This window comes from Tamandua tetradactyla, chromosome 8 (assembly GCF_023851605.1).
Source record: "Tamandua tetradactyla isolate mTamTet1 chromosome 8, mTamTet1.pri, whole genome shotgun sequence".
In the NCBI taxonomy this organism is placed as follows: Eukaryota; Metazoa; Chordata; class Mammalia; order Pilosa; family Myrmecophagidae; genus Tamandua; species Tamandua tetradactyla.
The window spans coordinates 26,543,410-26,565,633 of record NC_135334.1 but is presented as its reverse complement, the minus strand read 5'-3'; the positions used below and the strand labels follow the sequence as shown (position 1 = coordinate 26,565,633).

At 36.6% G+C, this 22,224-nt stretch overlaps 1 protein-coding gene and 1 long non-coding RNA gene across 2 annotated transcripts; both read left to right on the top strand.

Moving 5' to 3' along the window:
* Positions 1 to 1,001: 1,001 nt before the first annotated feature.
* Positions 1,002 to 10,400, top strand: LOC143643303 (uncharacterized). Its single transcript, XR_013156202.1, has 3 exons — positions 1,002 to 1,052; positions 7,208 to 7,359; positions 9,806 to 10,400. It is a non-coding gene; the product is annotated as an uncharacterized LOC143643303 (long non-coding RNA).
* A 245-nt stretch (positions 10,401 to 10,645) lies between these two features.
* REXO2 (RNA exonuclease 2) lies at positions 10,646 to 21,244 on the top strand. The gene is made up of 7 exons (XM_077112869.1): positions 10,646 to 10,860; positions 11,869 to 11,952; positions 15,145 to 15,222; positions 15,836 to 15,947; positions 17,255 to 17,363; positions 18,822 to 18,875; positions 20,805 to 21,244. Exons 1-7 carry the CDS (start codon positions 10,714 to 10,716, stop codon positions 20,932 to 20,934), a joined length of 714 nt encoding a protein of 237 aa, XP_076968984.1. The 5' UTR covers positions 10,646 to 10,713; the 3' UTR covers positions 20,935 to 21,244.
* The last annotated feature ends 980 nt before the right edge of the window (positions 21,245 to 22,224 follow it).

Sequence of the window (22,224 nt, the reverse complement as noted above, 5' to 3'; positions counted from 1 at the left end):
CATAGTTCCTGTTCAGTTACGTTGACAGAATACAAAGACTCCACAACAGTACTAACTTTGCTCTCCTACACCCCCATAAAGAAAATACCTGAGGGACACATTCACTTCCCTTGCTCCTTCTCTTCCACACTAGACTACAGACCACTGCCAATGCTTTATTGCATTCACCTGGATTGGATTAGGATTAAAACATGGCTTTTCTGGGGTACATAAATCCTTTCAAACCAACACAAAAGATATCTTGATATATCATTTAAAAATGTGACTGTGTTTCTTTTTGAATTTTTTGTTTTAGAAGAGATACAATTCACATAGTTCAAAAAACAAAATTATATTAAAAGATATATGTTGAGGGATGGGCCATGGTGGCTTAGCAGGCAGAGCTCCTGCCTGCCATGCCGGAGACCTGGGTTCAATTCCTGGTGCCTGCCCAGGCAAGAATAATAAAAAAGGTATACATTGAGAAATCTTGCACACACTGTTTTTCTTACCACATTCTCTACCAGTTCCCAATAAGTAATCACTTTATTAGTTTAAGTATCCTAGTACTGTTTCTTTATGCAAATATAATTTCATTTCCCTCTTTTCTTTTTCACACTTTGCTGTTTGCACTTAACAATATAATCTGGAGATCTGGAAATGTGGTTATTTGAATGCACTTTTTGTGGATCTGTAAAGAGCCTTCGAAGGTAAATTTACCAAGTTATCATTTTTATGTACCTTGTTACCTTGCTTTACTTAAACCTCAGTGTACATTATACTTGCTTTCTTAAAACAAATAATACTTTTAAAGATAAATTTAAATTCATTATTTTAGTCACTGAAAATATTAAAGCAGGTGCATTACTATCTTTTGTAAAGGGAGTCCTGGAATATCTTTGAGAAACCTTGAAGAGTTGCAAAATTTGTAGAATATGCTGGAATTCTGGAATGGAGAGGGAGGGACAGGGAGAAGGGTTTCATAAGTAATAATCTCCTGTTTCTCTTCCCCAAATGCATTTAGTTTTCTTTGCCTAAGAAACAAGAAGATTCCCTAGTTCTTGGCAATGAAGGTAAAAATGCATATATCCTATTTGTTCCAATTATCTATTGTTGTTCAACAAACTAAAATAGCTCTAAGAGCAATCTGGCCGTGGATCCAGAGGGGTGGTTCTTTGCTACTTCACTTAGCATTACCTGGGTGGTTCACCTGGGAGCTGGCAGACTCATCTTCAAGATGGCTTATTCATAGGGCTGTTTAGTTGGTGCTGGCTACTGGCTGGACACCCAAGCAGGCTGTGGGCTGGATATCTTGGTTTCTCTCCATGTTGGCTGACTTGGGTTTTCTCACAGCATGGTAGCTGGGTTCCACGAGTGAGCATCACAGGAGAGCAAAGTGGAATTACATGGCATTTTATGATCTAGCCTGAGAAATCACATTGCTTCATTTCTGCTGTATCTATTGGTCAAGGCCTATTTGTTCCCTGGAACCTAATTATTGCATGACTAGTTTCCCCTACTCCCACCCCAACACTACTCTTTTTCATAATTTTTCTGGCTAATCTTGCTTATTTTTCTACAGAACTTTATAATCAGCTTGTCTAGTTTTAAACCAAAGTCTACTGATATTCCATTAGAATGATAATTAATGATTTTTAAATTTCTTTTATTACTGAGATTGTATCAGCCAAATCTTTGTATCACCCAATTGTATTTCTTCATGAGTTTTCTGCTTATATCCTTTGTCCACTTCCCATTAGGGATTTAAGTTCTTCTTGATCTATGAAAGTTCTTTGTATTTAACAATACCAGAGCTTTGTTTGAAATTTCTTGTAAATATTTTCCCCAATTAATTTTGCTTATGATGTTTGATGTTTTGTAAAGTCTTGAAGTAAATAATAAGCATCTGTGTGTATGGTAGGGGGAGTGAAAGCTCACCATCTTTTCTTGTCTGATTTCTTCTGCTATTTTGAGATTTAGACATTCTTTCCCTACCCAAAGATAAATAAAAGATTCAATATTTCTTCAGGATTTTTTATGACTTTGTTGTTATATTTAACAGTTTAATTAATTTTAAAAATTAGTATATTGTATGAGGTTCTGATTGGATTAGCTTTTTTCTAGTCAGTTTTTTCCAACGCGATATATTAAACAAGTGCCTTTATTATTTATTCATTTTTTCAGAACTCACAGTATGATTAGGAAAACACTATTTTTCAAGTTTGATGAAAAATCCAATTATGATTTTTAACAGTGATTGTGTTAAGTCTGTAAACTAATACAAAAAGAACTGGTGCTATAGCCTGAATGTAATATATAACTACATGAAGTCACATATTTAAGGCCCTCAGGTTTATATTTGAAAAAAAAAAAAGGTGGACCTTCCCTAAAATTTGATTGTAAGTTTTAAATTGAAATGGTATAATTCCTATTTTAAATAGAAAATAATTCTATTTTTATCAATCACTTGATTGTCCATCACCAAAGCTCTCATATTTTTTTTCTAAAGGAATACATAGAAATACATAGTCCTTGAGCATCTAATAAAACTCACCTGGAAAACAGTCTACTTAAAAAAAACAGGTTAGTGGGAGAAGCCCAGAAGAGGAAGTTTACTGACTGTATGTAAAGCTCTTTTCCACTGAGCTCTTCCTGAGGCTTGTTTTTTAGGAAACATACTACAGATGAAGAAGTTATGGAAGAGGACAGCAGTTTTTTAATTGTGAAAAGTACTGTTCTCTGTTTGCCCTACCTCTTTAGGTCAGTGCAGAATTAGAAGATAGGAAATGGAAGATGCCTTCCAGTATAGGGTGTTTAGGATTGGCAATCAAAGTGTTCCCTAAAGTGAAGTACATTTTTCTTATCGCTTTTATAGGAAGCAAAGTAGATATAATAAATTCTAAGAATGAAAAGGTACTGAGGAGTTTGTAGGCTTTGCATTTAAAACAATTTCTAAATTTAGCAGTACCATTTTGATAATTTTGTAAAATAAAAATGAGACTTATGCAATTAGATGAAACAGAATAAAGCCATTAAAAATTGTATTTGGGTCATGAGACGAATAGAATTCAAAGATAAATAGTAACTATGAAGAGGGTCTGATTCCCCAAAACTGCTTCTGATATATTCATTTACTTTTAGTTTTTTTTTTTGTTAATGTATGTTTAATGTCAGACCAGGAGGATAAGAGCCACACAGTTTATCTGCTCAGTCTTAATATGTTAACATGGAAAGATTTGGCAATAGTTTGGCTTTCATTGTATTAAAAATAGGTCCTATTCTCTTAATGATGATTTTTAAAAAGTGGAAGGCCCATTTGATTTAAGCTAGTATTATGTAATTTTTGAAAGTGTTATTCTTCCATAGGAAGTTTTTTGTGGTGTTTGCTAAAAGATTTCTTTCCTTTCAAAATTAAATGCTGAACGTTACTATGCTTACTTAGGATTTAATGTAAGTTTTTGAAGATGGCATTTAATCTACCATGTACCAATAGAATTACTGCTGTAATTTTGAACAATTTTGTGAGCGCCATTTAATTACTTAAGAAGCAGCATTCATTCAAAGATTTATTTATTAGGATGATAAACCCAAAAGCTGTGCTTCTGTTCTTACGATTTTGCATCCACCCTTTTCTCAGTTTCAATCCTCTCACCATCTCGCCCTTTGATTTCTTAGTTTCAGTTCTCTCTCCTTCTCTCCCTTTGATTTCTTTAGTTTTTTCTTTCAGCTACAATGTACTCTTTACTTTTAACAAGTTTCTTGTTCCTGTGCTACGTTTCTTTCATTCTCGAATACATCAAGAAAGAAACTTCATTCCCTACCTCTTCAACTTGGAATTCTCTTCTTTCTTTCTTTCTTTCTTTTTTTTTTTGTGGCTGTATTCACTTTTATTGAGCATGGATATTATAAATTTTTGGTGGGGTATCATGGAGATAATAAAACATTTGGAGTCAGCCTAACCTGAACCCGCAGTTCTTTGGGGCCCAGGCTCTGGAGAGTAATAATCATAAGATGAAAAACTACGTTTCCTCAGGCATCTTCTTTCAGGCTGACATTTTCCAGAGCACTTTATAGATCTCATCTCATTTAGTTCTCACAACAATGCCTAGTTGCAGGCATCATTATTCCTTTTTTTACAGATGAATGAACTAAGGCATTTCTGAGCAATGAACTTGCTCAGACTTCTGCAGCGGTGAACAGCGATGCTGGGGTCTAAAGCATGATACCTTTTTTTTTTTTTTTTTAACTGCTAGAGAAGTTGTGGGTTTGCATCATACATAAAAAAAGAGGATTCCCCATACCATCCTATTATTAACACCTTGCATTGGTGGGAGTATTTGTTACAATTGAGGAAAGCACATTTTTAGAATTGGACTATTAATTATAGTCAACAGTTTAACTTAGGGTTCACTGTTTGTGTAGTGTAGTTTCATAGGTTTTTAAAAATTTTTATTCATTTACCGTATATGCAATCCAACTTTTCCCCTTTTATTCATATTCTGATATAATTTCAGTGCTGTTAATTATGCTCACAGTGTTGTACCACCCTCACCACCATCCATTACTGAAACATTTCCATCACACAAATAGGAATCCTGCATATTTTAAGCCTTAACTTCATGTTCCTTATCCCTACCCTGTCCTCCTCATAATCTATATTCTAGATTCTGACTCTATGAATTAGCTTATCCTAATTATTTCATATCAGCAAGATCATACAATATTTGTCCTACTGTGTGTGGTTAATTTCACTTACCATGACATCTTCAAGATTCATGTTGTCGGATGTATTAGTACTTCATTACTTTTTAGGGCTGAATAATATTCCATTGAATGTATATACCACATTTAAAATTTTTATTTTACCCATTCATTAATTGATGGACATTTGAGTTGCTTCTATCTTTTGGAAATTGTGAATAATGCCACTGTGAACATCAGTGTGCAAATATGTATTCTGGTTCCTACTTTCAAATCTTTGGGGTATATACCTAGAAGAGAGATTGCTGGGTCCATATGGTATTTCTATTTTTTAATTTTTCAGGAACTGTCAAACTGTCTTCCACAATGGCTGCACCATTACCACCAACAGTGAATGAGTGTTCCTATTTCTCCACAAAGTCTCTAACACTTGTAATTTTCCAATGCATTAAAAGTAGTCATTTCAGTAGGCATGCAATGGTATCTCATTGTGGTTTTGACATGCATTTTCCTTATGGCTAATTATGTTGAGAATCATATCATGTGGTTTTTGGCCATTTGTATTTTATGCATTTGATAAATTTTTTTGTCTTTCTGTTGTTGAGTTGAGGATTTCTTTATATATTCTGTATGTCAAATCCTTGTCAGATATGTGGTTTCCAAATATTTTTTCCCATTGTGTAGGCTATAGTTTTACTTTAATGATAAAGTCCTTTGGGGCACAGAATTTTAAATTTTTATGAAGTCTCACTTTATTTATATATTTTTTCTTTTGCTACTTGTACCTTGGGTATAAAATCTAAGACATCATTGCCTAATATAAGATCCTGAAGATGCTTTCCCAAAATTTCTTCTAGAAGTTATACAGTTCTGACTCTTACATTTAGGTCTTTGATCCATTTTAAATTGGTTTTTGTATATGGTGGGAGGTATGCATCTAACTTGGAAATCCAGTTTTTTCCAGCACCATTTGTTGAAGAGATTGTTGTTTTCTGATCGAATAGGATTGACACACTTGTCACAAATCAGTTAGGAGACTGCCTTGGGTAGACACTGCCAGTAGAATACTAGAGCTGTTGTACTGCCAATGTTTCAGAGTGGTTTCTGGTAAGGTGAGGATAGATGTCATTGGATTTTCCTTTTATGGAGGAGTAGTGAGAAAGTAAAGAAGAGGCTGGGTTGCCATGTCTAATTCTCACCCCAAGTTTTATAAAGGAAAAGCCAGAGAGGCATTAGAGAAGCCAGGGGCGAGAGTCCATGAGAATTACAGTAGCAGTATATCTTTACCTGGGAGGAAATATGAGTAAAGAAGCAGCATTATGCCCTGTCTCACCTTCCAGCCTGGCTATTGCCTTGCTTTGCGTTTGCCTTTTTTATTTTTATTGTGCTAGCTAGCAGAGAACTCATGCAGTGTTGTCAAATACCATTATCATATGGACTTTTTATTCTAAAAGCTCTTTTAGAATACCTGCAGCCTCTTTTCTTCATAGAATTTAGGCATGAGTTCAGTAGGAACTAAGACAAGAAACATAACTAGCTACATGATGGTTGTTACGCTGTCAGTATTATCCTTTTTCTCCTTCTGATTTAGTTGGCTGTTGTGCTTCATTGTGCTTTGTTTGTGCCTTCTGCTTCCTTTAGCTGAGTTCTCTCTCAAGACATCCTTCAGTCTTCAAAGAAATGGATTTCTGATGAGCTCGCTTCACCAGTTTTTAAAATATGTGTCCACATGTACAAATCTTGTGACTTAAGCTGGGTATGGGCCTAAGTGCTAACTGGGCATAAAAATTTGCAAAAAATTATAATTCTTAAGGGCAGTGGGTGGGCCTGTGGCTGAATTTGTTGGACAACTGGCAATCTCCTTCATCCCATAGCTTCACCTATTGTATGCAGATGATTTCTAAGTTCGTTTCTCTATCCTTGTCTCGTCCCACCTGCCTGGGACGAGGGATATTTCTATCCACAGTATGTTGCCAAAGGGCTCTTCTTTCAGTATCAAATCCAACTTTCATCCTTCTGTATCTCCTCAGTCAAAATGAATCTCACTTCCCTATACTCCTACAGCAGTCTGTAATTCTTTAGAGCATTGACACAATCTCCCTTGTATTAAATTTTGTGCCTTCTGATTCATGTACAGAAAAAAAATGAGCATCTATTATATAAGGTATTAGATGGTCTATATGTTTTCATTTAATTATCAAACAACTCATTTTACAGATGGCAAAATTAAAGCTGTTTCCTTATCTGCAAAAGAAGCAACCTCATACCCCAAATGAACCATCTTACTCTTTAATATTAAAAGCATCTTAATATCTTATATTCCTATAGTGCGTGGTTTAATAAATATCAGCTTCATAAATGTATTTTTACTTTGGATTCTAGTAGTATTTGATACATACTAAGTACTCAGTAAATGTTTGTTGAATTGAATTTAGATAAAATGCTATTTTAATTTCAGAGACTTTTGAGCGTTCATTTTGTGTAAGGTGCATTTTGAAGATGACAAGTTTGGCTTCTGTTTTTACAGTGGTAGACGGTAAAGGCAAGAGATATATCAACCTTCATTTCTCCCCAGCCCATTGGAAGGAACTAAACAGCAGTTACTAGCAGTAAACTTGATGACATTTTTCAGGATAAAATTCCACAAAGCAAGAAGAGAAGAGATGTTATCATTGCCCAGTAAGTATTCAGGGGGTACCCACTGACTTTTTAAAATGCTTTATAAACTGCAGGACAGTTTACAGGTGTGAGGTATTCTACTGCAGTAACTACTAACTGGTACTTGCACATTATCATCTGGCTCTGTGCTAGTCCTATGAAGGTATAAAATAAATGTATTTTGGAGATTTAAAAGTCTAGTTTAATAGGATGGTGATAACGTGCATTGGATAATGATCACTAGGAACCTAATTGTAACAATGTTAGGGTAATGACCTTGCTGTAACAGTGAGCATAAGGAACCAGGAACCTTCTGAGAGGTGGTAGGGAAGGACTTTTTTATATAGGGTTTGAGATGATGCTAAGGAGGAAGCAGAGGGAGTGGAATCACCTCTGGATTGGTTGTCACAGTAATTTTCATTCATGAGGTGGAAGGTACAAAGCAGGGCTGAGGAAGTTATTGGTAAGAAAGCAGCAATAGAAAAATAAAAGTAAAAACCATGCCCTACCCCAATTCCCCCAAAGTAGCAATCCCTCAAAAAGGAAAGCATTGTGTGGCCTTGCCCATGTCCCATTAGAAACACTGTCTTAGCTTCTGTTAGGAACATGTATTCTGCCTTCTCTTCACCCCATTGGTGAGGGAGGGACGCTGGACAGGTGAGATAGGCAGCAGTTTATTAATCACCTAGACTCATGGCATGGGGAAGACACCACACACCATCCACCCGGGGCTTGTGCTTGGAAACAGAGAACAATCAGGAGCTGTAGGAGGCAGTCCTTGTAGTAATAAAAGGATGAGGTGACCCTTGGTTTCCATGGGACAATGTCATTGGCTTGTTGAGTAAGTCTTGGAGCAGGGAGGGAATTGATACTGCTTCTCAGGGATAAGCAAGCAGGCCCTGGGCCTGGTCCCCCTGATAAGGAGGGTCTTTTGGCCAGGGTGCTTTATCTGCGGGAGCAGAGGGGCAGGGGAACTTGTGCTTAGGCCCTTTGAAGTTCCTCCTGGTTTTTCCTACACACCAAGGTGGCACTTAGTATCAATGTTAGGCCTTATACCGTAAACACCACAGACTGAATACCAGCAATGTTGAGAAAGACTCAGTTTCCCTGGAAACTACAAAGTTAAGATAAATGTGGAAGGTTGTGTCTGAAAATCATTTATCTGAATCCCTGTACCTGGGTTTGAAATTGAGGTTGTTACTCTGTCAAAGTTACCCACATGGCTCAGGTTCTTTAAGCAAGAGAGAGATATTCCATTCTCACTGAAATGACTTCAAACAGCAATGTATCTCATAGCCTGCAGTTTTAGAGAACAAGTTTTCTTGGCACCATGTCCTTGATGTGAATGAACGAAAGTAGTTTTTATAGGTTCACAACAGAATTGAGGAAGCAAAGTCTCAGACTGACATGTGCACTGTGTAGAATAATGTGGTTTTCAGATAAATCCTGCTAAAAGTGGAAAAGGAAAAGAAGTAATTGAGTCCTCTGTGGGATCAAGTTGGTTTCAGATTCTGGGGCCCCAGGTTCTTGTGTTTGTCCCTCCCTTTTATACACATGGTTTGGATTTGTGAATTTGGTGCATTATGTTACTCAAGTTTGGGGCATTAATCTTTAAGATCACTAATCTAAAGCAAAAAAAGTTTAACTCTCCTAACATTTTAACACTATTTACTTAAAATTTAGTCTTTATTAGTATTATGAAAGTATATACTATATCTGAATAAAAACTGAGGTTTCAAAAATGGCCACACAATTTTGACTACCCATTATGTTTGAATTATGATCATTTTTCAGGATCATTTAGGTTCTTAAATGTAAATATTGCCATTGAAGTTGTAATTTGTACTAAAATAAGTCGTTATTCTAGTGATAGCACTGAAAACCAAAGGTGTTCTTTGAAAATTTAAAGGAATAATACTTTAGGATAATCAACAGCAGTTTTTTAAAAGCTTCTAAACTTGAACCAATTTTACTTTATACGAACCAAGTTTAAAAGTAAGAAAAAAGTAATGTAGGTCACAAATGAATAAAAAGCTAGAGCAAAACAATGTGACTCAATAGCAATGTGATAACAATATACGCACACTGTGCCCACGAAAGCTTTTATATGTATAATCTATGCACAGGATTTGGTGACCCTTCAAAGAGAGTTTCTGTGCTCCCTGGTAGGGCGTGGATTTGGATACACCAAAGAAGTAGCAGGTGAAATACAGTACTACATTACAGTATCCTTAAAGCTCGGATTGGGCAACAAAGTTTCTCTCACAAAACCAGCTCACCAGGTATCAGTAACTATATGATGATTCACAGACTCTGTAATTAGTAGCAATATAGCTTATATAGAAAAATATACAGAGGATATAGTTCAAGGCCAGCATTAACATTTGCAACAAAGTTGCATCCTACACACCAATTTGCAACCAAATAGTCAAGATTTAAGGGAGTCACAATATTTATAATTTTCCAGGGACTCTACTTCTGGAATGGATGTTAACTTCAGCTGATATTGAGGAAGATACATTGATCGAAACCAAAGCAGATTACAGAGTGGGAAGAACATATTTTATTTCATTTTAAGTTAATATGCTACATAGATTCCTTCTACCCCACAAGACTTTGAGAAGTTTCCAGGGCAGAGAAGGAAGTCATTACTACTGTCACCCAACAGCTGAAAATGGGCAAAGACGTTAAAACAAAGATCACGTTCCTCCATAGGAAATAAACCAACCCTTTGCCACTGAAAGAAAGGAACTGATTTCAACCGAAAACTTAGTATGTGCAAGCAACCACCTCCCGGACAAGATCCCAATTAATTTAAGGATTTCTAAAGGATATCATGATAGTGGAATTGGCTTTCTGCCCCCCCAAAACACAACATCCTTCTGTACTAAGTAAGTGAGAAAAATGCCCAGTGTGTGCGTAGTGTTGGGGGAGGGCAAGTAAAAACAGCAAAAAATATTATATACGTTTGAAAAACTCCATAGATTCTTTTCAGTCAACGGAAAAAACATCTTTTTTCGGCTAACCAAAGTAAAAGAGACATTTTCAACTAGGCAGCTTACAACTACTCAAAACTCAGGAAATAAAAACTCCTGGGAGCGAATAAACTTAGTTGTGAAAAACATGCGCGTCCAGTAACATCCGAAAAACACGTGGCGGGGGTGGGGAATCCGGTGGCTACAGCCGCTGAGACTCAAAGTCCCATCACCCCGTTCTGTAGCTAAGCCTGGCTGCTCAGGGCGAGCCAGCGCGGTGCATGCTGGGACGTGTGGTTTTCGCTCCTGCGCCTCCCCGCGGGTTTGCGACGTTTAGCGACCATCGCGCCTGCGCCAGCGCCGGCAGAGAGCCTGCGGCCGTGGCGGCTGGTGCCGGCTGATGCTAGGCGGCTCCCTGGGCTCCAGGCTGTTGCGAGGTGTGGGTGGCTTTCGCGGTCAGTTTGGAGCTCGGGGTGTCTGCGAAGGTGGAGCAGCCATGGCGGCAGGGGAGAGCATGGCTCAGCGGATGGTCTGGGTGGACTTGGAGGTGAGTGAGGTTGGAGGGGGGTGAGGGGAGGGGAGTGAGGGTTCGCTCCTGGGACCGAGTAGTCGAGCAGGTCGGGGAAGAGCATTGGGGGTTGGAGTCTCAGGCAGGTGAGCGCGGCCCGGCCGTGGGCGGCGCGGGCAAGTGCGGGGCCAGGAGTCCTGCGGGTGTTGGGGACTGTGCTGGTCTGTGTGTGTGTGCTTTTTTTTCCCTTTCAAAAGAGAGGTGTCATCTGTATGGCACCCCTATCTCCGCCCAGATGTGGGTTACCCTAATGCTCTGGTCCCCCTAGGCTTGGGGTCACGGAGGTGGGAATGGGAACTGTGACTCTCCACCCTTTCCAGCGCCCCCTCCCCCGCCCGTCCGCCCACCCAGTCGGTCTTAAAGGACCACAGGCTGTTAAAGCTGCACGGGACTCCGGAGATGACTCAGCCTTACCCTTCATTCCATAAATGAGGAAACTAAGGCCCAGAGAGAGGATTCGACTAGTTTAAGGTCATGGGATTAGTCAGCGCCTGAGTTGGGACTAGAACCCAGGTCTGGTTCTGATCCTATTATGTTTTCCATTACTTATGCCTAGGGCTCTCTCTCCCCGAGCCTCCGTTTTCTCTTAACATGAAATGGAAATAGTAACAGCAGTTTCTGCCTTACATTGTCCTAAGGATCAAATGGTGTAAAATGAAAACTTTGTAAACTTTGCATGACTGTAGTGATGTTAGTTATCCGACTCTTTCAAAATTGAATGCTACCAGCACAGGGACCCTGTTTTACTTTGTATCTGTCCCAGAGTGGAAGAGCAGTGCCTGACACATAGTAAGCCTTTGGTAATTGTTGAATAAATGAGGACTCATGTTTTGCGATTGGAAGATTTGCCCAAGACGCATTTTGTCTCTAATATCCTGGCTATTGGATATAAACAGAATATGCTTAAGGAAATTCTGATTAAATAAACTTGGCCAAAATAGGCTACAAATGTGGTTTTGTGTTTGGTGTATATTTTTTTTATTGCAGATGACCGGATTGGACATTGACAAGGATCAGATTATTGAAATGGCCTGTCTGATTACTGACTCTGATCTCAACATTTTAGCAGAGGTAGGTGATGCCATGTAATACGATCTTAACGTTTAGAGTTGATTAGAAGTCTGAAGATAATTTTTCCAATTTATTTATTTTAAAAAATAAGAAAACTGATATCCATATAGGTAAAGGTTCAGAATAGTGTGCTGGGTCGTGGTAGGTACTAGAACCAAAGTAATCTGTCCAAGAGCCTAGTTAGATTTTCAGTGAACCACATGAAAACTTTACAGAAATATAAACACTTTCATTTCCTGGGCCCTTAATTGTGGGCTAGGCACAGTTTTAAGTGTTTTACATGTATCCGTTCTTAATCTTCACAACAAATATAAGGTAGGTACTGTTATAATGTTCATTTTATAGATGTGGACATGTTGCTGTGGAGATGTTGGGTCATCTGTCCAAGGCCACCTATTTTTTGGTCATTGGTGGAGCCAGTAGTTAGTGAAGTGTTCTAACCACTAAGCTGTATTGTCCATTTTCCCATCAGGTTTGGTGACTCATGCTTTATTTCATAATCTTGACTTTAGATGCCTAATTTCTGTATGTTCCCCTAGGATGTGTGATTCTTCTATATCTATATTAAGGTTTTAGAATTCTGTTGATGCACATTCATAAAACCTTGTTGACGATCTGGGCATGATAAAGGTTTTTTTATGTGCTGCTTTTAACTGAAACGTTAAGCAAAACAAATAAAACACACCTGTTGCGTTTTGGCTGCTCATGAAGCATTTAATAAGGATGTGACACAGTGTGAGTGGTAGGGGGTGAAATCCCTGACCTTGAATAACTCTGTTTCATATTGTCAGTAGTATTTGGAGATAAGAAACTCTAGAGTTAGCAATAAAGTAGGGTGATGTGGAAAAGGGAGTCTGGTTAAAATAGGTTCCCAAGGGTAGAATTGATGTGCTTCTGGCACTGGAAAATTTCAGAAATTGGCAGTTATGATGTGCATTTATTTTCTGGGTAGGTGAAATTCTTTTACAGATGGATTCCCATCTATTTGTAGAGTCCCAGGGATATCTTTTGATACATCAGCTGAAGGAGAATTATGAGACTTTATATTTCTCTTTATAAAAGCTAGCTCTTTTTTTAAAGCTTTATGTAAATAGAGTTTTAGGCTTGGTTGTTTATTTTTGTCACTTGGAACTTATTGGAGACCAGTAGTGAAGAGAAATGTTTTTATTTCTTACTTACCCTTGGCTAAAGAAGAGTTTTTCCTTTAGACTGTTGATATAATGTGAAATACTGGCAGTTTAATGGGCCAGTTAATTGACATGTACCCTGGAGGAAATTTGGGTATGTATTCATATAGCTACGGATGAGTGCCATGTTTGTAAATGGACTAAGTCAAATGAGGTTAAGGGGTGTTAGAAAAAAAAAAGCCTTAGAGGCTGTTGGCACTTAAATGCCAGTTCTGTGAAAAATTTTTTTTTATTTTTTTAAATACTTTTATTATTTTAATATTCATAATAATACTTTATGATTTACTATTAATAGTAATATCATAGAATAGGTGTCGGCCAACTGCAATCCATATGGAAAATGTTTTATCCTTCTATAGGAGTGAGGAAAATGTTTTATGCTGATAAAAGACAAATATCCTACTCTGAAAATTTTTCTGTAGTTGGGTTAGTTTGTCAAAGTGGAATCTAGAATGATAAATAGTGGGATTTATTGTAACCTTAGTTGTATAGTTTACGTTTTTCCATCATTGCTTATTAGAAGTTTTTTTTTCTACTGTATGAACTTTTTTTTTTAATTTGTTTTAAATAGTTCTTTTGGGAATGAATGGTGGTGATGGTAGTATAACATTGTGAGCCTAACAGCACTAAATTATGTATTTGAATGTGGTAAAAGGAGAAATTTCTCTTTTCCTTTTAATACCCAGTTGGTCCTAAAGGTCAGCCCCTTCACAGGTTCCCCCCCAAAAATGTTATTAGAGTAAATCTTTTTTGCTTCCCCACAGAGACTGCCAGCATTTGGCCATTGCCACTTTTCTTGTTTGGCTAAAGGTCCTTTCTAGTTGTAGGATGTTTGGGATATTTTAGTCAAATTCTAGCTATTCTTTCCACTTCCAGTGATTGTAAGCTATCTTTACCATCTTAATAGTAATATTTGGATTTTTGGAGTACTTTTCTTCCAGAGAGTTCAAAAATCTTTCATATCTATAATTTCTTTCATCCTGTTAACATCATTGTGAGGGAACGGGTAGCTTATTATTATTATCCCTGTTATGTAGAAGTGGAAACTAAGCCAGAGGTGACTTGCCTTAGTGCAACTGGTCAGGGTACTGTTACTGTTGGGATTCTATCCTAGACACTCTCAATTAAATTTTTTATTTAAATGTGGCTGATAATTTGAGAGCCACTTTTTATTTTTCTTTGATGTCACAATTCAGTCTTTAAAAATTTTTTGTGGTCTTAATAGCAAGCTGTTATTAAAATAAACAGTATAACTTGGTCTGAAATATGCGTATAGTGAATTATTGTTTTTCTTTTTGCCTTTTCTCTTGCCCCATCCTACTTCCCAAAGTTTATGTATTTTATTGATTTTTGTATTCCTATGTTAATGTGTGTATCCTTTTTTTAAACAAGCACAGATGAAATCATATATATATACTATTCTGCAATTTTCTTTTTTTGTGTGGCAATATAGACACTTTATATTAAATAAATTTATTTCATATAAAATTTATATATAATTTAATATATATTAAATATTAAATTTAATATAAATGTATAAATAAATAGAAATTTATCAAAATAAATTCATAATCAAGGTTTTTGCAGTCTTGTTTTGGGAAAGGCCAGATAGTAAATATTTGTGAGTGTCACATAACTCTCTGTCACATGTTCTTCTTTGTTTGTTTGTTTATTTCCTTTATAACCCATTAGAAATATTAAAAGCATTCTTAGCTTGCTGGCCATAAAACAACAGCCACAGGCTGGAGTCATAGTTTGCCAAACCTTGGTATATAGGTCTGTGTCCTCTATTAACAGGCTTTTAGGTTTTCGGGTTGTTGCTGTTTGTTTGTTTTTTTCCATCATAAACAGTGCTGGAAGGAATGAGGACCATTTTTAGAGTAACAAAGTGCCCTCATAGTTTCTCTGATATGTATATTTAATCCTTAAAACAGCTTGAACTTTACCCCAGAAAGAAGCTTATTCCTGTTGATTCTTGATGACTATTGGCCTTTCCCATCCACAGGGTCCTAACCTGATTATAAAACAGCCAGATGAGTTGCTGGACAGCATGTCAGATTGGTGTAAGGAGCATCATGGGAAGGTAACATTACCAAAATAACAGGATTGCTGCTTTGGGGATTGTAACAAGCTTGTTGCTCCCACATCTGAATCCTATACCATCGTTTGATGGTATTAAAGAAAGGGTTAGAGGAAGATTGCTTGGCAAACCTGGGAAGCTGCTTGTTTCTTTACTTTTCTTCTCTGGTACCTCTCAAGATCATCTTTTTGTGAATGTCCTCTTCTTTCCTCTCCTACATTCAATCTGTTGCGAACGCATTGTGGATTCTCAAGTATTGCTGTAGTTAGTCTTTTGGGTAAGGTTAGGCATCAACTTTCAGAGGAGGAAAGTTGCTCTCCTGTTAATAGTCATTTATTCCCTTAGGTCATATCCTTGCAATTGTAGCACCGTTCTTTTTTTCTGTGTGGAAGCGCTATTAACAATCAGGACTGTAGCTTATTTAGTTTGGATTCTTTAAGAAAAAGTTGGTGCAAAGATGGAAGTTTCAATTTGAACTTGAGGTCTAAAAATAGTCTGTCTTTGGTTATATTTGCCAATTTTAGAAGTGAAGTTTCTTTTCTGGATGCCTTTGAAAACTGACTTCATCTGTTTCTGGTGGGGGGTGGGGTGGGCCCTGGGGATTCTCTCTTTGCAGTCTGGTCTTACCAAGGCAGTGAAGGAGAGTACAATTACATTGCAGCAGGCAGAGTATGAATTTCTGTCCTTTGTACGACAGCAGACTCCTCCGGGGCTCTGTCCACTTGCAGGTAAAATCCAATCCTATATATACGTTGTAGATAGTCTTCCATTGTAGTGATTCAAGAGACTGCAGTTCCAGAAAGACCAGCCCAAACCATCAATGTCTTCCACTTAACCCTAATTTGGGTAATCTTCCTTTTGTGTTCAAATTTTAGTGTTTAGCTTATAGTATGCATATTGAGAAATGCCCTGAGACCTTACATGAGATCTGGGAAAAACAGACTAACTCAAAAATTTTCCCCACATTTTTATTATGGAAAAATTTAAAATATATATAGAAGTTGGATTTGTAATTGTTAATCTTGTGCCATGTTTGTTTTATTTAACTATTTTGAAAGTAAATTTCAGATGCTATGACACTTGATTCTTAAATACTCTATCAAGCATCTTCTAAGAATAAGGAAGGACACTTTTTTATATAACCATAATATAATCATCACATTTAAGAAGATTAAAAATTATCCAGTAATATCATCTAATAATCTTATGCAGAGTCAGAGATCCCACAGTGTCTTATAATTGTTTTTGACCCAGATTCAGCCAAGAAACATAAGATATTTATGCTTCTTTAGTATCTTAATCTAAAACTGACAACCCATCTTATTTTCCTTGTTAAATTGACTGTTTAAAGAGACCAGGCCATTTCTAATAGAATTATGAAAGGACCACCCTTGTTAGGGGAAGTTAATGCTCACTGAAGATGTATTTGTATTTGTAGATGTAAATTGACGTGGTTACACTCCTTTTAACATTTGCAAAAAAGTTTTGGCATTAAGTACTAATGCATCTATTGTATAAATTTCCCCCAGCCAATGTTGCCAATGTCCATTTTTAAAACTTCTCATTTAAAATTTAATGTTTTCAATATAAATAACTGTATGGAAAAGTGAATATGGATATGATTTGTTAAAACATTGTTATATAAATAAAAGTTTATCTACTTCTGATTTAATTAAAGTTTTAGTGTTAGTGGTGTGGATTTCCTGACACTGGGAGAAAAGTTACACATCTGGTATGATTCTAAAAAGTAACAGATTGTACATTTTTTGAAGCATATGGAGAATAGAGATTTATCATTTTGTTCATATAGAAGCCCTTTACAAATTCATCCTAAGCTTGACTGACTAGATACTTAGAAATCCACACTTGGTACCTTAATCAGATACTTTTAGACTGATCCAGAAATTTTTAGGTTCTTTTAGGAATTGTTTGAATTTTAAAAAAATCATTTCCATTTCGAATACAATTTATGAATTTTTATATCCTGTTGGTATACTAGAAATACACAGATGCAGTATGCTTTGTGTCTTTCTAGGAAATTCAGTTCATGCAGATAAGAAGTTTCTTGACAAATACATGCCTCAGTTCATGAAACATCTTCATTATAGAATAATTGATGTGAGCACTGTTAAAGAGCTGTGCAGGTAAGGGCTATATTTAGGATCCATTAAATTGCCTCATGTAGCATGTTTTAATTGAGAATTTGTTGAAGGTAATTGAGTAAAACTGTATAACTGAGGGTGAGAAATGGGTTTATATTTTTCTCACCCTGTTCTCCCTTGGATTGGACTTTAATTTATCCTGGACTTGTGAGAACTGAGGAAAACAATGTCAAAAACCTTCCATATAAATTTCTTTAATCCAGAAAATTTATTGAGCACCCTTGTGCTCTGGCATTGGCCTGCCTTTTGGGGATATATAAATGAAAACCTCGTAAGTAGTTTACAGCCTAGTGGGTTGACAGAGATATAAAGAACATACCTCAGAAATATACTACATGATTTCTGTAGTAGAAATGTACATCTAGTATAATGAAGACACAAGGGAAGGAGCACCTAACTGTGCCAGAGAGGAGGGAATGGGAAGTCAGGGAGCACTTTAGATAGGAAATACCTTCTAAGCTGAGGTTTAAAGGAAAACCAGAAGTCTGCCAGACATTTAAGGGAGGGGAGAGCATACCAGGGAAAAGGAGTGGGTAGGGGTATGACAGTGGGAAGGAGCTGGAAGATAAGAATGAAACATGTTTCAGGAATTATAAGTGGTCCATTAATGCTGGAGTGTTAAGCATGAGGTTAGAAAAGTTGAGAGATGAGGGCAGATTATGTCTTGTATGCCTTGCTAAGGAGGCTGAATTTTATCTTGTATGGCATGAGGTTCCTTTGAAAAATTTTTAGAGGAATGAGTGAGATGATTAGATCATTCAGATGACAGGTGGAAAATATATTAGAAGGAGGCAAGAAAAGAGTTAGGGAGATAAGACTTTTTTATCATCTAGAAGAAAAAATGAGCTAGGGAAAAGGTAGTTGGTCTCAAAGAAAGGTATGGAGAGGAAATAAAGAGGGTGAATTGACATGACATTAAATGCTTGAATGAGGGGGCTAGATTTGGTGGACGGGAGTGAGAGGGATGTCAGGGGTAATGAGTGGTTTGTATATGTTGAATTAGAAGTGTCTGATGGATTTTTTTTTTTTTAATTATATACATGGGCAGGCACCGGGAATTGAACCCGGGTCCTCTGGCATTCCAGGCAAGCGTTCTTGCCTGCTGAGCCACTGTGGCCTGCCCTCTGATGGATTTTTAGGTGGAGCTGTCTAGCAGGCAGTTGGATATCCATGATAGAAACTAAGGGGGGACTGGCCTGGAGTTACAGATTTAGGAATCTTATACATTGATAATAGATGACGCCATGATCTTAGATGGGTTTGCTTGGGGAGAATATGTAGAATGAGGAGAGAAGGGTAGAAGAGAGAGCCCCAGGTGAAGAAGCAACTTGATAGTCACAACCCCAATGGCTTTTTAAATGTTAATAAATTACCTGGGAGGTAATGATTCAGTGTATTTGAGACGGTTTCCTTTGAGAGTTCCATTTCTGCTGTATATAGACGCTGGTATCCAGAAGAATATGAATTTGCACCAAAGAAGGCTGCTTCTCACAGGTAAGTTTGGGTCTCAAGCACACAGAACTCCCAAATTCTTAAATGTCCCCTGTCCAACCTTTTTCTTTGGGTGGAAAAATAAAGGTTGAATAGCAAAAGGATACTTTTCTTTTGCTAAGATTATTAGAAATTTCTGGTCAGGACTCTAGTATTCCATTCTGAGATATGTAAGGTCATTAGTCTATACTGAATTTTAAAAAGTTTTAGGTAACTTATATAAAAAAAAGTTTTATGTAACTTAGTTTGTAGGTGTGATGAAGCAATCTGTAACCTTTCTAATAAAGAGCAGTATTAATGTTTTGCCCAGGATATGGAGGATGTGGACTTGTAGTCATTTTAAAATAAGAACACTTTGTGTACAGTTGTGTAATATAGTTGTCCTGACTTTGACACATTTTAGTTTTTCAGAGTATTTTCTTTTATGTATGCAACCTTATTTACAAGTACACAGGAATTAAAAAATCTTGTGTATCAAGTATCCTGTGCTAATTCTTTTACTTTTCTTTTTGATCTTGTAGTCTTTTAGGAGGAACATAAAACTTGAAGGGAGATTTAGTAGCTGCCTTCTAAGGGTAGTTTATAAGGGTAGCGTTTGATTCATCCATTGACTAAGTGCTTGTGACGTGCCTTACACAGTCTAGGCAAATAGAAAAAGACTAAGTTCCTATTCTCAAGAGTCTTGTATTCTATTTTTTTTTTTTAATTTGGGCTTACATGGACTGTAGCACAATAATACAGGTGTATAATACCTTAACTGGATCAATAAGACAGTTTTGGAATTCTGAATTTTTCAGATTTTAGAAAGGTATAGTGTCCCCATATTGTTTATCTTTATGGTGACACCCCAGTAGGTTCTGAGGAATCAATCCAAAACATTGATATTTTTACAGGAATCATGCAGATATTCACACCAAATGGCCTAACTAATAACAGGACTCATATCCAGACCAGTTAGATTTTGCCACATAATGGGTTATATAAAATTACTTTGGATTTCAGATCTTTTTAGATTTCAGTATTGTGGATGAGAAGTTTTGTTACTTTTTTAGTCAGAAGCTGTATTTTTGAGAGCTTCAGCCCTCTACCGTATATTCAGGATAGATGAAGAGAGCAAAATTGTTACGTTAATTGCAAAAATAACTGTCATTAAAAACTCGCACTAAAGTTTGTACAGTTTGTTCTCTAGAGGAGGCCCTTAGCCCATCAGGGTTTATTAATTTGCTTTAAGCACACTGTTCTAATAATCTTGGTTACCTGATTCTTCAGACCACAACAGATGAGGAACAGCATGCGGAGGAGAAGAAAGGTTGTTAGGTGGAGGCAGGCTGCCACTGATGGTAGCGCAGATCACAAGAGAGGAGGTAGATCCTTTTTTATGGTTAGGTACTGTTTGATAATTGATGTTTATTATGGTGACTGAGACATGAATTATATCCAAGTATGTCAGTAATATTATTCACTGTTTCCCACACTATGTTCTCTGAGCTGTTAATAAGTATTCCACAAATGTGGATGATTAAGTCTTAGAAGTACTGTGTGTGAATATTCTACCGAGAATTCATAGAACACAGTGTATTAAATGCTTTGCAAAAACTTCAGAAGAGAAATGTTTAATTTCTTGTTATTCCTAAACATATTTGACCCTGGAATCCTTTTTTTTTCCTGTGAAACATTTCACCATCTTATGGAACAGTTTGGGAAACTGTAGTCTGTTATATTTTAGAAAGTTGTTTTTTATCAATGTTTTTTAAAAAAACAAAGCACTTAAAGAAGTTTGCTTTTCTGAAGTGTTCCATTTTTTGATGATGCCAGATAGTGGCATTTACAGTAGTATGTATTGTTCTTAAGTTACAAAGTTTTGCTTTGTAAAATTATTTCCATCTTCTCTGTTTTTGAACATTTCATTCAATGTGGTGTGTTTGCTTTCAGGGCACTTGACGACATTAGTGAGAGCATCAAAGAACTTCAGTTTTACCGAAATAACATCTTCAAGAAAAAAACAGATGAAAAGAAGAGGAAAATTATAGAAAACGGAGAAAATGAGAAGACTGTGAGTTGATGCCAGTTTTCATGCTGCCACCACATAGTTCTCTGGAAGCAACTTCTGGTGGCTTTTTTTTTCTTTTTTCACCTCGATTGCTTGGCAGAGCACCTTCATTCAGTTAACTTGCATCTCCAGACTACTCAAGCAGAAAGCACCTGAAATACTTTTCTCTGTAAATGCTGTTTCCATTTATGACACAGCAGCTCCTTTGTAAGTACCAGGTCATGTCCATTGCTTGGTACATATCTACATTTGCTTTTAGACCATTTTTTGTTTTTTTGTTTAAAAAAATAATAATAATAAAGCTAGTTCTATTGAAATGCAAGCTTTTTTGTACCCTCTATTCTTTAATAGTTTAGTCATGGAAGAAGATGGCTTTTTCTTTTTTTAGGTGATTATGTCTAATGTTTAAAATCTCATAATGTGATTGATTAGGAATGGATCAACTTTCTTATGTTAATCAGGAAATGAACTTGGTTTGCTTTACAATTTAGAAATAGAATAACTAGAGGTAGATTTAAAGAAGCAGATTTGGGCTTGTAGTTACAGTTATTGAATCTGCAATAGGCTACTTTTTAGCATATTCAAGAAATTCAAATAAGCCATCTGACAGGGAGTTTGTAAGCGATGATTAAGGTTTACTGAAGATTTAATAAGACAGTTGCTATTGCTAGGTTTACAAAGTATAAACACCTACGATCTTAATTTTTAAGTTTATGCAGTCTAGACCACAGGCAGGGCCATTCCTCAGACACAGAGTGCATTAGAACCACCATTCTTTACATCACATCTCACTCTCTTTGTGCACCTTGTTCTGATAAATGCCCCTTAAGATAAGAAATCAGAATTGGGAAAGGCACACACTGACTTGCCTCTCACTGAGATCACAGGATAGGAGATGTCTGTGGTTATATAACATTACATACATACTCGATTATGGTTCGTCTATGACTTTAGTAGTTGATACTAATACCTGATATTTACAGATACAGAAATCCCTAGACTGTAGATTAGAATAATTTCATGATAAGTGAAGTATTATGACTTTAACAAGTTGTTTTGCCTATATCCACCTTATGGAAACAGAAAGATTTTATTAAAACTTTTTCCAAGTAATTAAATTAAGGCTTAGATTCTTAAGTCTGGTAAATGTGAGTTGATGAAAATCGTCTGCTGATTTCTCTGAGCAGCATTCATTTTCCTTTCTGGAATGGTAGAGGTTTTGTCTCATGTACCAATTTAAGTGATTTTTTGGAGGGCAGGATTGGGTAGTAGTTAAGAACAGGACTCTTGTCCAAATCTGAC